Here is a 21,909-nt window from a genome sequence, read left to right as displayed (position 1 = left end):
GTGTTCGACTGGAAATGTTGCACAACAATGCAATTACAGAATATGCAACTTTCAACATTAACAGAGACTGAACGCCCACATCTACAAACGTTTAAATAACATAAAAAATGAAGTTTGTTAGGTCTGGAGACTCTGCCATTTGTGCACACTTCTAAATTGCGTTGCTCAATTTTTTTGAACACTTCGTGAGCAATAAAATGCTGGGCATTTGAATTATTATATAAAGTACAGGCGTTGTCTTATTCCATCACGTTTTCTTTCAATTCTTCCAAAACTCCAACAAATTTTTATTTTATAATACACTAGTTTCATTAATCGAAAGTTTAAAACTGATGATTTTGCAAAAATTATATACTTTAACACCAATTTTCGAAGCCCTTGCAGTTTGCTATCAACACTCAAAATAAACATAGGCTACAGAGTAAAATGCAGCGAAAATGTAACCTAGACATTTTGGTTTCAATCTATCTTACAACGGAGGCGTAGCTTTTGGAGACTAAGGCGGAATCTGTCTGCGTGCAAACAATTCGGAAACGCCAAACTAATTGTAATAAAAGTTCAAAATATCCAGCTAAGAATTTCTCTTTGTGGCACTCCTTCAAAGGTGTAGGCTACAGAAGCCGGAGTCTTAGCTTTTTGATGAGTTTTTGATTAATGACTTGCCATTAGACAAATGAGGTGAGTCACTAAACATATAGGACACTTAGCAATTGAAATGTTTCGTTTTGATAGCATCCAAAAAAAGGAACGTAAAATTGAAAACACTTTAAAATCAGAAAACGTTTTCTCATCTTTGTTAATCGGAGTATGAGAGATCTTTCCAGGCTAGATTGGAGGGCAAGAAATCATCCTGAGAGGCAGTTCCTCTGTCGAAAGGTACGACGACCCACCGTCCTGCAGCTGAACACCAAGGACATTACGGCCAGCAAGCTCAGCATCATCGAGTACCTGGCCACAAAACACCAGGCCCTCGTTATTCTCCTCTAGGAGACCCACTGCACATCTTCGTTCAAATAAAAAAAAAATACTTCCTGATTGATTGAATCTTTATCCTCAAATTCGGAAATTTTGTTTTGAGAGATACATCTTGCCAGATTCGCATACTTCTAGAGGTTTGAACTGCTGAAGCAGGCTAGGTCGCGAATTTTGTTTCCCACGAACTTTTTGTTACTTCTCATACAGTTTGCATTAATACAGAGTGAATGCAAACATTTTTCGTTGACGTGTTTGATTCAGTAGTGTCACCTTTTCCCTTATTTTCGTGAGGACAACTGTTCGACGCCCATCGAAGTCAATTTTTTTTTTTAAATCATTTTTTGCCGTGCACAAAAGCTTTTCAAAAAAAATAGGGTTAGCGTTAATAGGTTAGGGTTAATTCTTAGGGTTAGGGTTAATTCTTAATCAATTCGGAAAATCTTACTTTTAGAGTGACCAGAATCAATTTCTTTTCTCAACCTTTTTAAACTTGACTAGACTAGGTGTGTCTCCATGCTACGTTATTTTTCAAGTTTAATGTTTAGATTTAGACTTGGAGGGCGAAAGTTAGCTGCTGACTTTGAAAACCGCGCATAAAGAATGAAGCGGTAAAAACAGTTACGCGCGCCTCGCGGTAACCAGTAGCCTATTGGCTACACTTACAGAAATATGCAAATGAGACAAAAAGTTCGGGGGAAAAAAATTTCGCGGCCTGGTCATCGAGATTGACAGAGTGAAATTTCCGATTATTGTCTGTGAGCTATTTTATCCATCAGGTGCCGCTGAATGGAGAGCAATCCTTTAAATACGTTACTCAAGAGCACAACCCTAGAATCGAACAAGCCCGCTTGATGTTGAAGGTTCCTCGTTCACGAAGTTACGCGCTAACCAACTGGACTATTGGGGTGGAGGCACAACTTTGTAGGCCTCTGCAAAATTTAATATTTTCTTGTGTTCTTATGTATAGGTCCGATAGGTGTGAACATCGTAATTTTAAAACTTTTGTCTGGAATGTCGAATTTTAATTGCCTGCATCTTCAGTTTGTCAGTGCAAATATGTAAAGCAATTTTAAAATAGAAGAACATCAGTGATCAGAAATTTGCTAATTAATTTTGACATAGCTTACTTTCTGCACTTTCACACACTCAAACATTTGTTGCACTGTTGATAATGCTGCAGGCTATCGTTTGCTATATGTCTCACGTAAATGCGGTCGTTGGATTTATCAATTTTTGATCATCTGGGTTCGAAATTAAGCTGAAAAGCTTCAATATTTGTTTATGCAAATCGCATCAGTATTATACAAAGTGTATCATATAAAGGCGCGGCTTTAATTGTGTTTACGATCGACGCAAAACGTTACGCAGACTAAGCCAACGTCATGCTACCAACGTCAAGATGTTAAACAACGTGTTATGGCTCTGACTTTGACAGCATAGAAGAAATGTGCCGCACCTGTCATTGTTCCTCCAGGTATATAAAGAATGAGATAACATCGAAGCAACAGAATAAAGAAAATTGGACTTTGTTAAAGTTTGTCTTAGTGAAATAGAACTATACCTTAAACATGAGGAGACACTTTTTAGACAAGGATATTTGCGTAGTAAGATATTTTACATTTTTTGTATTTTTTTTTGGATCACTAGCCTCTTCAGAAGCGAATCAAATTCCCTTGCATCATCAAATGAATTATGCTGCTTTGTTAAGACAAGCAAGATCTCTTCGACCAAGTTCTTCTACGCCAAATGTTTATCCTCGAGAAATTGATCCTGCACAAGCTGCGTCTTCTGCAGCAACAATGCCTAGGAAGGATTGCAGACTAACCTGTAGTAAACTGGGAAAGTTTTGGACAAGAAATTGCTTTTCTGCCAAGACTCCTCTCTGCTCCAACCTCCGTATGAAAGAGAAAGCAGATCTCAGATGCATTTCTGGATGTCTGGAACAAAATCCTTTGTTAACGAAAAATGCACAAGTAAGTGAACGAATTAATAATCTGTCGAACGTTTGTTGATTTTTATATTCATGTCAATACTTGTTGAATTTTTCTTGCAGCAATGCCTTGTTCTTATTAATTTTTTGGTTTCCCCTTTGTTATTTAAAAGAGTTCAAGCAGTCATATTCAGGTAGCAAAAATCAAATCAAAAAGAAAATTAGAAAAGTTTAAAGCAGTTTTAAAAATTTACACTTTTAAAATTTATTGTATCATTACATTGCATAAGTGTAATGTTTCTATCTGAGTCAGTGACTAAGCCAGAAGTTCGAAAACTCATTGCAAATATTTTTAATGTTGCTATCGTGTGGATAACTAGAAGGCTTCGATAAACTACAGCCAACTGGTTTTTAACCTGGGGCTCGCACGCTGTTTCGGAAGGGTTGCCAGACGCCTGAAAATTCAGTGTATATTTTTTCAGTTATATTTTAGCAAGAAAAGAATACTAACTGTATTTTTGCGCAATCGTTCATTCATCGACCTGAAGTTTGCAGCTTGTACGTTGCTGTGTGCAGACTATAGTTAAACAGCAACCACGCTATGGAAAAAAAGAAAAGTTATTTGGAATCCCATTTCAAATATGGATTTGTCAGGGTCGTTTCCAACGGCATTGATAAACGTCAGTATGAAAGTTCTTTCAACAACACGTCCACGCATTGACAAACTTGTTGAAAAGATGCAACATCAACCATTTCACTGAAACTGATTTCAATAAATCCATAAAAAATTGCGATAAATATAACCTGTGAAAATGTGGCTTTTATTCAATACTTTTTTATAGTCTAGCCAAACTTGATAGGAAGTGGAAATAATCCGAGGAAATGCAATTAAAGCAGCAATAACATCACGAAAAGACGTTTTCAATTTTAGAAATTTGCATAAGAACAGCGAAAGACATTGACTGGATGTCGGCGTAAATCAAATTTGGTTAGAATTTTCACATGCTTTTATTGAATATCTTTTTGGGGGTCGCGAGGCTACATTGATTGCTCTTGGGTCGCAGGGAAAAAAGTTGAAAACCACCGTTGCTATAAACTAGCCTATATTTATCTATTTGTTCACAAAAGAAACTTTTTGAACAAATAGTTTTTTGAACAAATAATTTTTTGAACAAATAGTTATTTGTTCACGATTCTATTTGAATAAGACCTTCTGATGATCCGTTAGGTGAAACAGGCTGTTAAGGATTCAGATAGTAATAACTATATTTGGTTTATTTGTTCACAATATGCTTAACACAATATATACAAGTTTTATTTAGTTATCAAACCATTTTTTTATTTAGGCTACAGACTATAATACTTGTTAAAAAATGTCCTGAATAAATTCCGCCTTTGCGTAAAAGACGTTTGAAATCTCTAAACGGTGTGAATTTCCATACAAGAAAGCTGACAAGGATTAGACAAAATAATTAGCTACTTAACGTCAAAAATCAATATGTATATAAATATGACTAAGCTACAAAACGTCTTCGTTATAATTCTGCTATGAATTAAAAATAGTCGTTTTGGAAACATCCTTTAAGAAGTGTAGCCGTTTTGAAGCAAATGTTGTTGCATATTTGTTATGCAAACAGCAGAACATGACCAAGATTATCATTATAGATCGTATCTTCTATTTCCAGGATTTTGTCAAATAACAAAACAATTTCACCTGTTTAGCTGTTTTTTATAATTAAGTTGCGATAAACAAAAGGCGAAGCAAGTAGCTTACAAAATTAAATTTTCAATTGATAAAAGAAAGTTTTATTAATTTGTAACTGCCAAGAAGTAAAGTATCGATATTTCCAGATTCACGCAAGTCCTTCCTTTGCAACACAAAGCACTGGAAAAAATACACATTTGAAAAAATTACCATTAACTGGAGGTAGGTCTTTGTAAATGTAATTTTAAAACAAATATCATACCTTTTAACATGGTGTTATTCTATTCTAACAATTCATCATTTCTTTTTATCTTTACATGTAAAAATTACAGCATAATTTAGGGCAGTGGTTTTCAAAGTGGGGTCCACGGTCCTTTGGGGGTCTGCGAGGCAATTGTCTGGGTCCGCAAAGCACCTACAAAAACCGCTGTGAATTTTTCTTGGACAAACTTTTGACGTGTTTGCAATATTCAAGTTTGCAAATTCATTTCTTTCATTTTCTTGCCTTAGACAGTCACCTTTTATCGTTCCCTTCATTGCGCCAGGTTGAGCCACGGACAGCTTTTTTTGCTGTGACATAATATTGACATAATATTAATAATGACTGGAATCTGCTTTTTCATTCTTAGAGACAAGCCACGCCACGTTTCATTTCTTGGAGATGAAGTTTGCAGTTACTTTCCCAACCTACATAATCTTAAAAAGAGCTATTGTTTCATCGACAACCTGTTTGGAACTAATGTTAGCAATCTGCCTTCGAAAGACAACTTAATTCAAGAATAGTTTATTGATTTAGTGAATGATAGGGGTGCAAAACGTGTTTTCTGTGAGATGTGTTGCAGTGAATTTTGGGTTGAAATGGCGCAGTCTTATCTTGATATTGCAAAGATGTCACTGAAGCTGCTGATTTCATTTCTAACAACTGACAAATGTGAAATAGCATTTTCAACACTACTTGCTATCGAAACAAAAGCTGGAAACCAGTTGGATTGTATTAGTAACAGTTTGCCTTAATCGCTTTAATTTTATGTTTTTGTTTTTTTTATTTAAAAAAATCACAAAGGGCCATTACACAAGTAGTTTGAAAAAGTTTGAGAACCACTGAGCTAGGCAAATGTGTAATATTTATATGGTAACTTTTTATATAGTTTCTACAATATAAAGTATAATACATCTAATAAAACATCAGTTTGGTTACATGTTAGGCTAACGCAATCATGTACAGTATATTTTTGGATCGATTTTATTTGAACTAACTTGAGCAACGACATATTTACAAATGTAAATTATTTGACAGCTGAGTAAAAAAATTCAGCGTAGTCCACTAATTAAGTCACCGAATGATAAAAACGTATCTCCAAAAGTGCCACTACATTAAAATAAAATTGCAAAAACAATTTAATAGATTGGAAACACTATATCATCCCTCTGGTTAGGTATCAAAAGTTACCACACTTTAATAGGTCTTCAACTAGAAAGCATCGCACAGATTGTTTGAACACAGTTCAACTTATTATCAAAAAAGTCGTGTTTGGTGAAAACACCTGTGACCTTTTAAACAGATGGAAATTCTAATAGCTATTGTAATAGTGGTAAACAAAGTGTTTTCTTTGACCTTCAACGTTTGCTGCCCAAGGCCACGAAGCTATAACCTACCGCCTTTTAGTGCTTTAATTTGAGTTGGTTTTAGTTTTTTTTTTATGTGCAATTTAATTATTTTGTCAGTTTCCAGAACTATCGACTTATAGCTAACATCAAACTAAACCTTTTAATCTTTTTTCAATTTTTGCATTTTCAGAAAAAGCGAATTTCCTCTCCAATTCCATCCCGCCAATAATGGCAACTTTTGATGACGAAAATCTGTCAGCGGCGGATAAGTGCCGCATGGAAGGATTAGAAGGTTCTTTGGCATGCCAACTCGAACGTGAAAGCCATTCAAAAGCTGAAAGGGTATCCAACGTTTTTTTTATAAGTAAATATAGTGAAAATAAGACTTTCTATATTTAGCATTGTCTTTGAGCCATAAACACATTTATACAAAAAACACGATAATGAAAATGATCATGGAAAAAGTGCAATAGAAGTTCTGAAAACACTGGTCAACAAATTTTAACTAAATTTTTTAATCCGAGACACAAGTGAACTTTTTTTGATGAAATTTTTGTGCTGATTCCGAATCTGCTCTCGTTTTTTTCTCGTCCACATCAGGTCTTGAAAATATTTGCACTTTAATATTTGAGGTATTTTTACGTATTTAATCATAAAAAATACGTTCTTAAAATGCAACTGGTAGTCACAATGCATTGTGAAATTCGCATTGTGCAAGCTTGCGTTCAAAATTGTCAATAATAGGTCAAACTGCGTTGCTTTTGCGTCGATATAGTTTAGATTTAAACACCAAAAATTCAAATATCTCAAAAATCTGGCGTGCTGGAAAAAAATAAGGACGTTTGTGAATCATCGTCAAAACCCTTCAAGAATCATTTAATCGGATCTTCGTTTAAACTTTGCTGTTGTCCAGTAAAGTTTTTGAAAATTGTAGAGTAATTATTTCTTAATACATTAAATTGTTTGCATTATAATTTTGTTTGGGCTCTTGCAGTAGCGAATCCAAAATTTTTTTTGGAAACACCAAAGTTTCAACAAAGTATAATCTCTAAAAAAAAGAAGCAAAGTCTGCAGAGCAGCAGTTTGTGAAGGAGGAAGTTTAGGGGCTCACCCTTCAGAAAAAGTTGATATAGTCTACAGTAAATTCTCTTCTTCTGATCGTTTTTTTGTACTTTGTGTCACAATATTGATACAGTATTTATCAAGACGCACACTTACAATTTTAACAAATTTATCAAAACAAAACTACTATAGTTTTCTGTAGAAGTTAAAGTTACAGTAACGAGGTGAAAGTTGAATTAAAGCTTCAAATGAATTTTTTTTTCAATTTCACACAAAAATTTCTGTAATTTAACTTCTGAGGAAGCTCTGTATAATGTTAAACAATTATTCTTTAACATTTAAAAAATTTGACTTAAGTGTCACCAGCACCAACTTTACCACTATCATTATACAAGGCACATCACCTCTTAATTTTAACACTGCAATAGGTTAATCTAATTATTACAAATTGCTGTGGTTGTAACGTGAAGATGATTTTTGAGATTATTGAGGAAAGTGAGATGCTATTTTCCACGAGCTCATTTTCCTTTGATCTTTCCACACAACCCTGTGCTGGCTGGTGTTGCCAGTTAATTAAAACGTACTTAGCAAAGCAAGCGGAAAAAAACTGTGCGAACGCCGAAAACTTCTATCTTTTTTTCTCGATTTTTGGGGGACACATAACCAAGTGCTCTTCTGGATCAGCTACTGGGATCTTATCGTAGCCATGTACTGTAGATGTTATAAAAGTTATGCATCGACTTTGTTTTAAAATTTTCATTCTTATTTTGTCAGGTGTTCAACGATATCTTTCCAAAACTGGTTTCAAGTTTTGAAAAGAGCTACAATGTAAAGCTATCTGAAGGAAAACTGTCAGGTGCTGTATTTGTCAGTACGTTAAAAGTTTGAAAGAAATTTATAACGATGCATTAGGTTTATACTTAAAATGGCTGGTTTTTTGACTATTATTGATAATAACAATTACTATAGTAGCTTAATATTTGTAATTATCAACTATTATTATTGAAAGTTAAATTTTTTTTCGTACTTTACAGAAAACCTCAAAGACCAAGTAATGAAATCAAACATGAACATCTCTTCATCTGCAAGAACGTTACATGAAGATAACGAGATAAACCCGAATAGAAAGATAAATAATAAGTAGGTGTGACTAACGTAAAAGTTGTTGCTAAGTCAAAATAGTTTTGTACAAAACAGTTATTTTTAATCGTCAAAATTGGTGTAGTTGCAAAATCCATTTCATTCGTTTTTTGGGAAAAATCTCAGCAATTCGATTTCTTTATCATTATCATCTCCAGGTGGCCATGTTTATTATTGAATTTAAAACTTGTAAAAAATTATATTTGAAGGAAAACCTATCAATGACGAACGCGCAAAAGAATTTTATTCTTAATTCAAATAAAAGAGATTTTACGGTTATAAGCAAACAGCATAAAGCTTGATATGCTTGATAGCAGTTACTTGGCACTATACTGTACAAAAACAAAAGTTCTGTGCTCCGATGCAGCATCTTTGCAGTGAAACAATACATTGAAACAATTTCGCCTTGCTATAGACATTTTTCAAAAATTTAAGATCTTAGTGGCGATAGAAAGCAAATTTTAATTTTAGCTTTAATAGCAATTGATGACAGTCATTGAAATTAAGCCACCGGATACGCTTTAATCCTTATTCACTTAAGAGTTTAAAAAGTGCTGTAATTGTTTTTGAATCATTACATATTCTTTGATATCAATTTCTTAAAATAAAAAATTTTCTACTTTTATTATGAACGAGGTGTGTTACAAAAACATCTTTTATCTTCGTAGTGAACTATGTAATTGTTTTAGTCTACATATTCCATTCCTTTGTGGTAAATGCGTATCGTGTAATTTCGGTTTTTAAACTATCTGTTTTTTTTTTTAGTAAATTTTAATACAACCTATTATCTTGATGTAATAGTTTATTACATTTGGTAGAAAAAACACGTCCTTGTACTGTATTTATGTAACTTCAATAGTAAAGATGCAAGTTTCAAACTGACTCACTTGAATGTTTGCACTTCTCATAAAAATTTATTTTCTTCCCAGATACCGAGAAACTGTCGGCAACAATTCAAGAAGGAAAAGAACACTTGCCGGATCTTATGATCAAGAAATTTGCCTAACCGACTACCAGCTCGCAAAGCCATTTCATGCTGAACATTTCTACAGTGGAGAAAGAGTATCGCTGTATTTTTACAGGGGACAAAACCAAACAAATAGATACTTGCAATGGTTTCAAGTTGGTCTGTGCAATTCTGATATACCTCTTGTTAACTTCAATTTGTCTGAGCTAAGTCCTAAATGCAAAGAAACAAAAATCAAAGTCTTAGCTGATCTGATAGTTGACCGCAACCAAACGAATAGAACACAATTTCGAGGCTGTGTAAACTTCGATCAAAATTACGACTTGTGTAGAGACTGGGTACTTATGCCAACCACCTGCAAACTGTATTTTAAAGACTCTGCGTTGTGAATGCATGATCAATAGGCTCCATAGCACATGGCTGTCCCCGTTCCATCTAAACTCGACAAAAAACTGACTTTTTATCTACTGTAAAGGTCACTGTTCAGTCAAGGGTCTTTAAAAGACGATTTACAGAGTAAGCTGCCCAAAAGTATAGTAGACTTACATGACGTCCTTTTGTTCTTCAACGCAAAACCTTTTTATTATGTAAATTATTGTTGTTATGATGCTATTTAGCACATATGCTGTTTATCAGCTATTTTCTTCTTGCAATGAAGTTGGCTCCATGTACATATTACTAAATATTTTTATCACTGTTCATACTGCTAAGGCAGTGGTTCTCAACCGGGGTGCCGCGGCACCCAAGAGTGCCATTTACGTTTCGCAAGGGTGCCGCAAGTTATTAGAGTTGCGTTATCATATATGTGCCCAGACATTGAAAGGATTTGGGCTAAAACTCAAGCACAAATTTCGCACTAACTTTATTTAAAATGAACTTCATTAAATTGTATATGATACGATGCAGAGCTGTAGTTAGTTTTGTTTTTGCAAAAACTCTTTTCAAAATTATTTTTATTTAATGCAGCAACTTTTTGGTTTGACTGTGGGAGTGTGGGTGCCGCCAAATTATTTGGTTGTTTGCGGGGTGCCGTAAGCCGAGAAAGGTTGAGAGCCACTGTGCTAAGGAGTAAAGTAAGCTAACTGTAAATATGCTTTTGACCCAATCTGTACATTTGAAATGAGAATTAAGTTTTAAAATGGAAGATTAAACTACAAACGAAGCTTTGTTTCGTTTCCAGCGAGTAACGATGTTAAAAATTTGCGAAAAACTTCTGTTGCCCAGCAACTGTAAACTTTATTAATGTAAAATGATTGCTATTCAATATTGAACGAAATTTTCGTAAAGTAAAAGTAAATATATATTTATTCATCAAATTAAAAGTTTGTTTCAGAAGCACTGTTTTTTATTAGAGGTTGTGTAACATCCTCACAGAGTGCTTCATATTGTGTATTCAATATCATCAACAATTTTACTTTGGCATAGGGATATTGATTTTACATTTTTTATTTGCCACCGTGGAATCCATTCTGTATAGCCGACATAAAAATTTTGGGAAAAATGCGATGTACATGTTTTATAGCAAAAGTTGAACACTAACAATCTTACTTGCTCTGAAACAAGAACTTGCAATTTTTAACCTGAGACGTAAACTTTGTCGAGTAATGGTATCATGACAAAGTATTTCCAGCCTCTTCATGTTTAATTTTCAAACTTCCGGTCTTCCGTTTTGTTTTGTTTATAAATCTATGTTCGTTGGTTTTCCATAAATTTCAACATCACGTAAAAAAAAGATTAAACTTGTAAAATAAACTTCTGTCTTGTTACGCATTCTCGCCATCGCCGGCAACATTTCTTTTGCAGTAAATCCAAAAGATTTTTGTTCTCTCTAAAACTATTGCAAGAGTGACCTCCAGTTCAAGGGGTTGTTTTGTCCGATTTAAAGTTTTGAGATTTGTATAGTTTCAGTTAGACAAAGCAAACCGAATTCTTTGAGTTCGAATTGATGTTTTCGTTAACCTTGTAAAGTAACAAACTTCTCAGAACAACAGTAACTTAAATAGGCGTACGAGAAGCTACTGGATTTTCTAGAAAATGTTTTATCAGCTGCTTAGATTTGTTGTAAGCATATTTTTGTTTCGCATTTATTTGACTTGCCATTGACTTGCCACTTTCTATTTGACTTGCTATTGACTTGCCATTTTCCATTTGACTTGCCATTTTCCATTTGACTTGCCATTGACTTGCCACTTTTCATTTGACTTGCCACTTAAACAATTTTCGACGACTGCTCCTTGATGTAATTTTGTGTGAAGAATACAAAAAACATGATGATTAACAATCATCTAATGATTTCAATAGAAAAATGTAACCATTCGAAAGTCAAAGGAATAAGTTCGGTGAGTCAGAGGGGAAATCTTGGAAGAGTTCTCAGACAGCCACTTGATCTGACGCAGATTTGTACCCGATCTGGTAAAGATTTTGACCAGATAAAGTGGCTGCTGTATGGGTTTGAACATGTTATCATGTTAGTTGGTTTTGAATCTTTATCCTCGGACTGACAGACTTGATTGGTTATTCCTGGTAGTTTCACATACTTGTAGAGGCTCTTGACGCAGGGCCAGTTACCGAGATTGACAGAGTGAAGTTTTCCGATTGTTGAAGTGTTGTTGCCGTGGAATCATTCCATTCACTCGGTGCCGCTGAATGAAGAGCATTCCTTAATGTGCGTTGCTCAAGTGCACACCACGAGAGTCGAACTTGCGCCACGTGATCTTGAACCGGACGCGTAACCACTGAGCTAACGGGCGGAGTGTAAGGCAAGTGTATTGACAATAATTCGCCGCTCATAAATCTTACAGAAGCATGCTTCTCCTCTTAAAACGCTTATTAGATTGTCTTTCTTTTGAAAGACGAGGAATTTACTAGTAGCCTTTGAACAAACGAGAGCCTCTACAATTGACCGGTGTTCTTGATTTTACAAAGAAAAGCATTTTTAAACTGGTCCATGCTCAACCTCTCATCGTTAAAGTCTGATGTGGACGGTGCAGCCAAGTAATTTTGCCGCAGCTGAGTAAAATCAACGAAACAGTAAACATTTTAACTGAATTTTAAAATTGTATAATATAAAGCATTCATAAGAAACCTGCAATACGTTTCAAAAGAGAAAAAAACAGAAAAAAGGGAAAAAGCTTGCTGTGACCAGGATTCGAACCTGAGTTGTCACGGCCACAATGTGAAGTACTAACCAGTAACCACTATGCGATCGCAGCCATGTAGCAGAGAATGGTTTCGATCCATCGACCTCTGCGTTATGGGCCAACACGCTTCCACTGCGCCACTCTGCTGTTCTGGATTGGAAAAGTTGAAGGTTTATTCAAACTCAAAGATATTCAAACTATTCATACACAAAGCCACATTATGCAATGTAGCTTTATTGCACATACAGTTGCAATGTTGGTATTCGATGTTCATTGTTCAACCTGTAACTTGAGGTAGCATAGGAGTGGCTGCTTTTTGTTTTGTTTTCACGGTGATTATACTGTCCGGTGTATGCTATTCAAGCTTACTCGATCTTCTATTGCAAGAAAACCTATGCTTCATTTCGGTGACTCAACGGAGTAGCTTCCATATGGATAAAAGTTATGTGTTTGATGTATTAACTTTCTATCATGTACCGCACCGGTATGTGAAGCTGCATTGAAACAAACTTGATTAATTGATTTATTTTTATTATCGCAGCTTGCGTGTTAGTTTTCAAAGCGCTTTGCATGCTGCGACATAATTTCATTGTTTCTCACTCTTTGATTAATTAGAAATAGAATCATTCAAGAACAATGTTCTTCAATGTGGTGCAGTTAATGTTTAAACATAAATGAAAGTGAGAATATTGACTTCAATTCATCGAGCAATCGTCCGCCAACATGCGCGCTGGTTTAATACGAAAAAAATCGACATATTTCAGTATAAAAACGTAATCAAACGGTATTTTTTACTCAATTTATTTTCATCCCATCATCCAATTCTTCCATCCTTGATATTTTCTCTTCCAAAATGGGCCTTTCATTCCAGTTCCTGCCGAGAGTAGTCGATAGTCGAGCAGCGCCCACGTGACCTTAACACAGGTCCCTTTAACTCCAATATAAACTTGAGGTTTTCCACGAGGATTAGAAGCTGAGCTATTTAAGGAAATTTGCTTCTTGTGGGAGACAAAATTTAAATAAAATCTGGAGCGAAGACTCAATTAATTAGTGTAAAAAAGAGGTAGGTAAAAATACGACAATAATGATTAGATAGTTGTTATAGAGACAGATAGTTGCAACTAGTGATGTTGTTGCAAAACTATTGCAATCAAAAGTTAGTTACGACAACAATAGTATCGTCGTCGTCGTGTGAGCGTCTGGGGCCGAGGGTCTATCCTTTTACCACCTCAGATTCACGATGTTCTCGGACTACACTGGAAGGCTACTAGAGAGCAGCCAGTCTTTGGTTTCATCATCCATGACACGCAGACCTTCCACTCCATTAGGTGGTTTGAAGATGGAGCAGTCATTGATGATGTGGTCTGCGGTCTGTTCCTCGGCACCACATTTATAGGAGGAAGAAGAGGCCATTCCCCATTGGTGCATGGTTGAGCGGAAAAGCCCGACGCCCGTACGGAGACGGTTGAGGCTCACCCATGCCTGTCTTGGTAGTGTTAGGCCGATGGGGCGTGTGTCGGCGTCGGGGATGAACGAATAGAGTCTGGTGGCGATTGACTTCCATTTAGAACTCTATTTATGGTCCGCCCAAGCAGCCGCAGATATGTCTTGTACATCAGCTTCGTTGATAAGAAGTTGAGCGGCTGGCACGAATGGGTGTCTTGATTTCAGTCGACGGGGTGCTCGTTTGGGAGAGCAGAGATCTTGTGGTGGAGAAGGTGGTTAGGCTCCAGTGCCCGTCGACCGAGGGACAGAGTAGCTTCTTCGCGACGAAGCTCAGCGGGTTGGATGCCAGCGAGAATCGGGAGATTGTTCAATGGTGTGGGACGCAGGCATCCGGTCACTGTGCGCAGTGCGCTGTTTATGGCAGTGTCGATGTTATGGCAGTGAGCACTGCGCACCAAACAGGTGCACAGTACTCTGCTGAAGAGTAGACAAGGGCTAAGGCTGCTATACGCAAAGTGTCAGCCCTCGCCCCCCAGCTAGAGCCTGCCAGGCGCTTGAGTACCGCAGCGCGGGATGTGAGTTTCTTGCGCAGTGACACCAAATAGTGGCGGTATGTGAGCGATCTGTCCAGTGTCACCCCAAGATATTTTGGTTCGGGGCAAAAGGACAGAGATTTTCCGTTGTTCTGGACGTGTAGCTCACAATCAGCTTCCCGATCATAGGTGTACGAGCCGGGGGTGCAGGGGGTGCAATTGCACCCCCCAATCTGTCGAGAATTTGGGCAAGATTTGGTATTTGGGCAAGATTTTATACCTATCTGTATCTACTCTTCTTAGTCTACAAAAGAGAATTTTCGGAAGATTCCTTGCTAAAAAAAGTTATAAAAGTGAACGTACCGGTATAAATTCTTGCTTGCTGGAGAATGCAGCTTTTACCTTGTTTAGTAGGCTACAGTCCTTGACAAAATTTAACAAATTTGATAATGGAGAAATAGAAACACATGTCAGAATGATGGAGATGGAGTTTACTTCATGATGATTGATGATACAACAATTTGCTGTGAGAAAGTGGAGTTTTATGCAAGAAAGTAGTTCAGTTAGAGTTGTTTCTGATAGGCATTAAAGCTAGATTACTGAAGAGTGTAGAATAGCCTATTATTTGTCAGCATCTGTTTACTTTTCTGAAGTCGAATTCATCAAGTAGGCCTACCAGTGTACCACTATTGTAATGGATAAAAATCGAAGAATTTATCGAACGAAAGTGAAATGTGACAAATACCATAAAATACTTGTTTCTGATTATAAAAGAGAGCATCTTAAAAGGAAGCATGGTGATGATCAAACCATTAAGTTTTTAAGTTTAGATGACCCCAAACAAAGAAAATTGTCATTTGCCAGTAATTTTGCTCCTGCGCCACCAAACGATGAAGCTGTTACAATTGAAAGCACTGGTAAAGAGCGTACCAAACTTACAGCTGCTGAGGGACTTCAAAGGCGACCTCTAAGCATTCTTGTTGTTGAAAAGTCTGTACCTGTACATATTGTTGAAGATTCAGAGTCGATACCTGTAACTGTTATCGATAAGGCTGTAATTGGTGATGTTGATGATCAACCAGTATTTGTTGATGTTGTTGATGAGCCTGTACGTGAAACTGTTGTTAATGAGGCTGTACCACTACCAGTTGTTGTTGATAAACCTGTTAATATTGTTGATGAGGTTGTACCTGTTTGTGCTGGTGTTCTTAAAGTTGGTTCAAATGATGACTCCGCTACACTAAACCGAAATGCCTCCCAGTTAATTTCCAATGACCTTGATGAACCCTATCAACCATTTTTGGATTCATACAATCCCAAACAGTATCCTGGTGAGGGTTGTAAAAGAGACTTCAACCCCATATTCTATCAAACATATCCATGGTTAACTTTTAATGTTACCGTAAAGAGTTTCGAATGCTTTCCTTGCCAAAAATTCAATACTGCTGGTAATACATTTTTATTTTCAAATTGGAGAAAATCCCAAAAGTTGCATAAACACTGTAGCAGCATAAGGCATCAAACAGCTATGGAAAAATGGATGAACTTCAAAATTAACCGCAACCAACAGACATCGGTTATTTCTCAGATGCAAAGCTTTCATGGAGAGGAAGTGACAAGAAATCGAGAATATTTGAAAACAATTGTTGAAACTTTAATTTTTACTGCACAGCAGAATATTCCACAGCGAAATAATGCTGAAGACCGAGCTAATGTTTGTCAAATATCTGATGTAAACCGTGGGAACTTCTTGGAATTGCTTCATTTAAGGTGCAAAGACATACCATGGCTGTCTTTCAAGCTTGAACAAAACTTACAAAAGCACACTCAATGGCTTTCTCCTCGAATTCAAAATGAAATCATAGATATAGCTGCTCAACTTGTCAAAAAAACACTTTGTGAAAAAATTTCTGATGCTAAAATTTTCAGTCTTATTGTTGATGAAACAACCGATGTAAGCACTGTAGAGCAACTCTCAATATGCTTTTGCTACTTGGTGCAAGGAGAAATTCAGGGGAGTTTTATTGGGTTCTATAATCCAAAGAACACTGAGGGTGAAACATTGTTTCTTCTTATAAAAGGTGCACTTCAAGAGCTAGGGCTAAATATTAAGGACATTGTTGGGCAGTGCTATGATGGAGCTGCGAACATGAGTGGAGTTCGCAAAGGAGTAGCAGCTAGAGTACAAGAAATTGTGCCACAGGCAATTTACGTCCATTGTTATGCACATCTTTTAAATTTGGCTCTTCAAGATACTCTGGAAGTAAACACTATTCTGAGAAATGCACTTGGGGTAGTACAGTCATTACATCATTATTTTCACTCACCAAAAAGGGAAACAATTTTAAGAAGTTTTGATGATGAAGAAAAATTTGGAAAGTACATTAAACTCAAGTCGTTCTGTGTAACACGTTGGACTTGCCGATGGGAGGCTGTGAAATCGGTGCATTGTCAAATTTTAAGAATTTTACTTGCATTGAAGCAGTGCAGTAATGAAAAGGACCCAAAAACCTGTGTTGATGGCAGGGGTCTATTTATAGCTGTTTGTGATGTCCAGTTCCTTCTGGGACTAGAAGTTTTGAAATTTATATTTTCATTTACAAATCCCCTAGCAACATACCTCCCGGGAAAGGAAATGGACATAGCAACAGCCCAACAAACTGCACTTGGAACTATTTCCACTTTAAGAAATCACAGGAATGAGGAAAAGTTCTTTAACATTTGGAATGATGTTCATAAAGCTTTCAAAACCTTTCAAACACACAGTGAACGAGACTCAAGTACCGGTATTTCTTTGCATCGTCAATCAAAACCTTCAAAAAGGATGCAAGCATTGTGTGGTGAAAATACAGCAACAAAACCAGAAAATGAACAAACTGACAAGGAAAGAGCACGTGTTGATATACTATGATGCGATTGACAGGGTCACTGCAGAATTATCTGAAAGATTTACAAACAAAAGTTCAAAAATACTGCTTTCTCTTGCAGATGTAGTGCTGAGAAATAATGCCAACCAAGACAGCTTGAAGTTGATATCTGAAGTCTACAGTACACCATAGAACAAGATTTCCTGGAAGCGGAATATCAACTTTTTCACCAACTCACTCGCAACAGAGAAGTCAAAACTGCTGTACAATGTACAAAATTCCTAACTTCAAATGGATTAGATAAAACTATGCCCCACTTTGCAAAAGCTGCCAAAATTCTAGCAACAGTTCCTGCAACTTCATGTTCAGCTGAGAGGTCTTTTTCCGGATTACGACGACTGAAGACATATCTGAGATCAACAATGGGTCAAACACGACTGTCAAACTTAGCTTTGTTGCACTTGGAAAGATCAACAACAAATAAAGTGGATGTCAATCGCATTGTAGATATATTTGGACAACGAAGTGGGCGAAACAAATACTTCTTTTAAATTTGTGTATACCACCAGTCTACAACTGTATTTAACCTACTAATCAATACTTTTTAGTTTAGTTTTGCAGTTTTAGAGCCATGTAGGCCTACCGGTAGTACTGCATTATACTGGATCGCTAGTGACTTAGTGCAGTGTCAATTACTCCCTTCAATTGTCTTATGATGAATTTGTTGTTTTGCTAATTTGCATAATGGTATACTTATCATATCAATGGCTTTGTGGAAGTCTTGTCAGGTGATATTTTTTGTGCTGTTTTTTTCTTGAAGGCTATATTATTGCTTTTTCTTACATGTGTACTTTTGTTTAGGCCCAGTTGATTATATTTGGGCAAGAATTCTTTTGCACCCCCAAAAAATATGCTTCCCGTACACCTATGTTCCCGATTATGGAGGTGGAAAGCTGCTACCACAGTTTTGGTTTCGCTGAGTTTCAGTCGCCAGTTCTGGAGATAAGCTGAGAGAGTTTTCATGTCCTGGCTCAAGGTGTCTTCTAGATTTTCCCACAACTTTGTGGAGTGGAGAATTGCCAGGTCGTCCACATAAGCATATTTTGCGGAGACCGTAGTTGGCAGGTCGTGGGTGTAGATGTTGAAAAGAAGTGGAGCCAGGACCGATCCCTGTGGGACGCCGTTTTTCAGGCGCCTCAGTCTGCTTCGCCGTGAGCTACCGGTGGTGAGAGTGAAGCTTCGATTCCTGACAAGTTCCATAATCATATGAACCATATGTCGGTCAGGAAGCAGGCGAAGCAGCTTGCAAGTAAGGCCGCGATGCCATACGGCTGTAAGATCTAGAAAGACAGCGCCGGCCTTCTTTTTTGCCTCAAAGCAATCCTCGATGTCTTGGGTTAAGAGTGTGACCTGATCTACGGTGGATTTTCCGCGCCGAAACCCAGCTTGCTTTTTTGGAAGGAGCGGGTCGATGATTGGGTTGACGCGTGCGTAGATCAGTCTTTCGAGGATCTTGAAAGGAACACAGAGGAGAGATATCGGACGATAACTCTTTGGGTCCTCTGGTGGCTTGTGAGGCTTAGGGATCGCAACTACTAAAGCTCTTCTCCAGATTTTTGGGATTGTGAGGTGGTGCAGGCAGGAAGAGAGGAATCTACGTAACCAGGACTTTAGGTCATGGCCAGCATGGAGCACAAGCTCAGGGCAGATCTTATCCAGCCCTGGAGACTTGTGTGGTTTCACTAGGCGGAGGGCGATAGCGAATTCCTCTGGAGTGAAGTCTCCAGAGATTGTTTCTTCTTGTGGTGTTTCCACTCGCCACAGGGCAGATACTTCCTTGGCAACAAGGCGGGATGCCTTGCGGTCCTTTGTCTTGTAGACCCCGTTCTGCACTAGCTGGGAAGCGATGGCATTAGCAGAAACAGGGCACTGACGAAGGGAGTTTGCTGAGCGCCCAGTGAGGTTGTTGATGATGCTCCATGCTCTGTGGCTTGAGTGTGAGAAGTCGATGGTTTGGACAGCTTCGTTCCATCGCTCAAGCTTCTTTGTGTCCAGCCGCTCAAGTAGTCTGGTGGCGGCGTTGTTAGAAGCAGCACCACTTGTGGCGCTTAGGTAGGAGCGATAGAGAGCTTCACACTCAGAGTCCCAGCATGGTGTATAGCTGATTCGATGGCCACGTGGTATTGTGGCCTTTGCCGCAGTTATTATGGCATTGCAGAAGTCCTGGTATGCCTCGTCTGGGTTGCATGTTCCAGGTGATGATAACTTTGCAGCAGACTCATTGGTCAGGAGGCTGTATTGATTCCAATCGGCTTTTTTGAAGTTCCATCGCTTCACCGGTGAACTCGGGATAGGAGCCACAAGTTTTGGGGCGATGAGGGACGGCCGGTGTTGGGACCGCAAAAACTTCTCAAGCACACGTCTGTCTGGAAGAGAGCTGTCGACACTCGCGAAGGCCAAGTCAGGGTTTGTTCCTGTTCCCCAGCGGCCGGAGTGGAAACTGGCTGGTTCCTTTGGGTTGAATAGGAGGGCAAGATGGTTCGTAGAGGCCCAGTCAGCCAGCAATTCTCCGTCGCTGCTTGTGTTGTTGTAGCCCCAGTCGATGTGCTGGCAGTTGAAATCGCCAGCGTAGAGACTGGGGGAGGGAAACGTTGGAAGGGATGGTGGCAACATTCGCGAGGGTGGGGGCTTGTAGATGTTGACGATGTTGTAGTCTGAGATACAAATGCACACCCACTCAATCTCAGCATCAATTGGAGAATGGTCGACAAAGGTCCACTTCAGGCTCTCATGCACAAACGTGGCAATGCCGTGCTTCCTGCTTAAGGTAGACCCGGCTAACGTGTAGTTGGGAATAGCTAGCCTATCTGCAGAGGTGCAGTGGGTCTCTTGGAGGAGGATGACAAGTGCCCGGTTGGTATGGGCAAGCTGCTCCACAACTTTGATCTTGCTTGTTGTGTAGCCTTCTATGCTGAGCTGCAGAATGGTGGGGCGTCTGAACTTGTCCATTGCCCCTTGCAGCTGTGCCGTCCGGGTGGAGGCTCTTGGTTGACAAGTTTCGTTTGGCATCTGCTTGGGTGCAGATGTTACTCACAGGATGGGGCACGAGGAGCCATTTGTCGTCCATCCCAAGTACAATGTTAAAGAAAACAATAGTATAATGTTATGAATCTCGCCGAAGCAAGATAAAAAAATCCAAAAGACTCATTGTGGTGCTCCTTCCCACGGAAATCTCTAGTAAAAGGCAAAAGATTTTTTTTTCTCTATTCGCGCAACGCTCAGAGTTCAAGATGGATATCACTACATCTTGCAGGTTTACAAATTGTCCATATGGAATGGATTTGTTTCCTGTCTCATCATTAGAATAAATCATTTTCCCAGTGCTGATAGAAGTGTGCTGCTATTTGACTTGCCATTGACTTGCCACTTTCCATTTGACTTGCCTTTTAAACAATTTTCGACGACTGCTCCTTGATGTAATTTTGTGTGAGGAATACAAAAAACATGATGATTAACAATCATCTAATGATTTCAATAAAACTATGTAATCAGTCGAAAGTCAAAGGAATAAGTTCGGTGAATCAGAGGAGAAATCTTGGAAGAGTTCTTAGACAGTCACTTTATTTGACCCAGATTCGTACCCGAACTGGTAAAGATTTGGATCAGGTAAAGTGGCTGCTGTATGGGTTTGATCATGTTGCAAGTGTATTGACAATAATTCAGAAGCATGCTTCTCTTCTTAAAACGCTTATTCGATTGTCTTTCTCTGGAAAGACGAGGAATTTACTAGTAACCTTTGAACAAACGAGAGCCTTTACAATTGACCGGTATTTTTGATCTTACAAAGAAAAGCATTTTTAAACTGGCGCATACTTTCCTATCTTATTCATATTTCCGATCCTCAATTACAGTTGAGCGTATGTTTTCCTTGTCGTCGTTTTAACTTTTGGAGCCGAGAACCTTTTTGCCACTCCAGGTTGTTGTTGTTTTCTGTTACTACGTCGAGTGTTCTTTTTAAAACATGCCAGTGTAGTCCAGAAACATCGTGAACATGAAGGTGGTGAAAGGATAGACCCTCGGCCCTAAAAGAATAATTTAAAATGATCAAGAGTTTATTTCCTTCTTGTGTTTGAGAAAGGATTATTCAGATTCCAGGAATAATGTTGTCAATTTCCTCGTGGTAAGTCCAGTAACTGCATGGTTCCTGTTGTAGTCCATTAAGCCTGGGTTGAACTAATAAACTTGATAGATGACACCTGAAGTGGATAAAATTTTATAACCTCTCATCCTTAGAGTCTGATGTGGACGGTGCAGCCAAAGTAATTTTGCCGCAGCTGAGTAAAATCGACGAGACAGTAACAATTTTAACTAAATTTTAAAATTGTATAATATAAAGCTTTCTCAAAAAACTGCAATACGTTTCAAAAGAGAAAAAAAAAACAGACAAAGGGAAAAAGTTTGCTGTGACCAGGATTCGAACCTGGGTTGTCACGGCCACAACGTGAAGTACTAACCACTATACGATCACAGCGACAT

At 38.0% G+C, this 21,909-nt stretch overlaps 1 protein-coding gene, 1 non-coding gene and 1 pseudogene across 2 annotated transcripts; 1 reads left to right on the top strand and 2 right to left on the bottom strand.

Annotated features, from left to right (window-relative positions):
* The first annotated feature begins 2,793 nt into the window (after positions 1–2,793).
* Positions 2,794–11,618, top strand: LOC145779916 (uncharacterized). The gene is made up of 6 exons (XM_082591589.1): positions 2,794–2,948; positions 4,757–4,832; positions 6,409–6,560; positions 8,055–8,136; positions 8,315–8,420; positions 9,350–11,618. The coding sequence occupies exons 1-6, from the start codon at positions 2,874–2,876 to the stop codon at positions 9,774–9,776; spliced, it is 918 nt and encodes a 305-aa protein (XP_082447715.1). The 5' UTR covers positions 2,794–2,873; the 3' UTR covers positions 9,777–11,618.
* Positions 11,619–20,542: 8,924 nt separating this feature from the next.
* LOC145780394 (U5 spliceosomal RNA) lies at positions 20,543–20,660 on the bottom strand (annotated as a pseudogene).
* Positions 20,661–21,832: 1,172 nt separating this feature from the next.
* Positions 21,833–21,904, bottom strand: Trnah-gug (transfer RNA histidin (anticodon GUG)). The gene has a single exon. It is a non-coding gene; the product is annotated as a tRNA-His (tRNA).
* Positions 21,905–21,909: the final 5 nt, after the last annotated feature.

This window comes from Aplidium turbinatum, chromosome 11 (assembly GCF_918807975.1).
Source record: "Aplidium turbinatum chromosome 11, kaAplTurb1.1, whole genome shotgun sequence".
NCBI classification, from domain to species: Eukaryota; Metazoa; Chordata; class Ascidiacea; order Aplousobranchia; family Polyclinidae; genus Aplidium; species Aplidium turbinatum.
The sequence above is the reverse complement of the archived record's forward strand: the minus strand, read 5'-3'. Positions and strand labels throughout refer to the sequence as shown.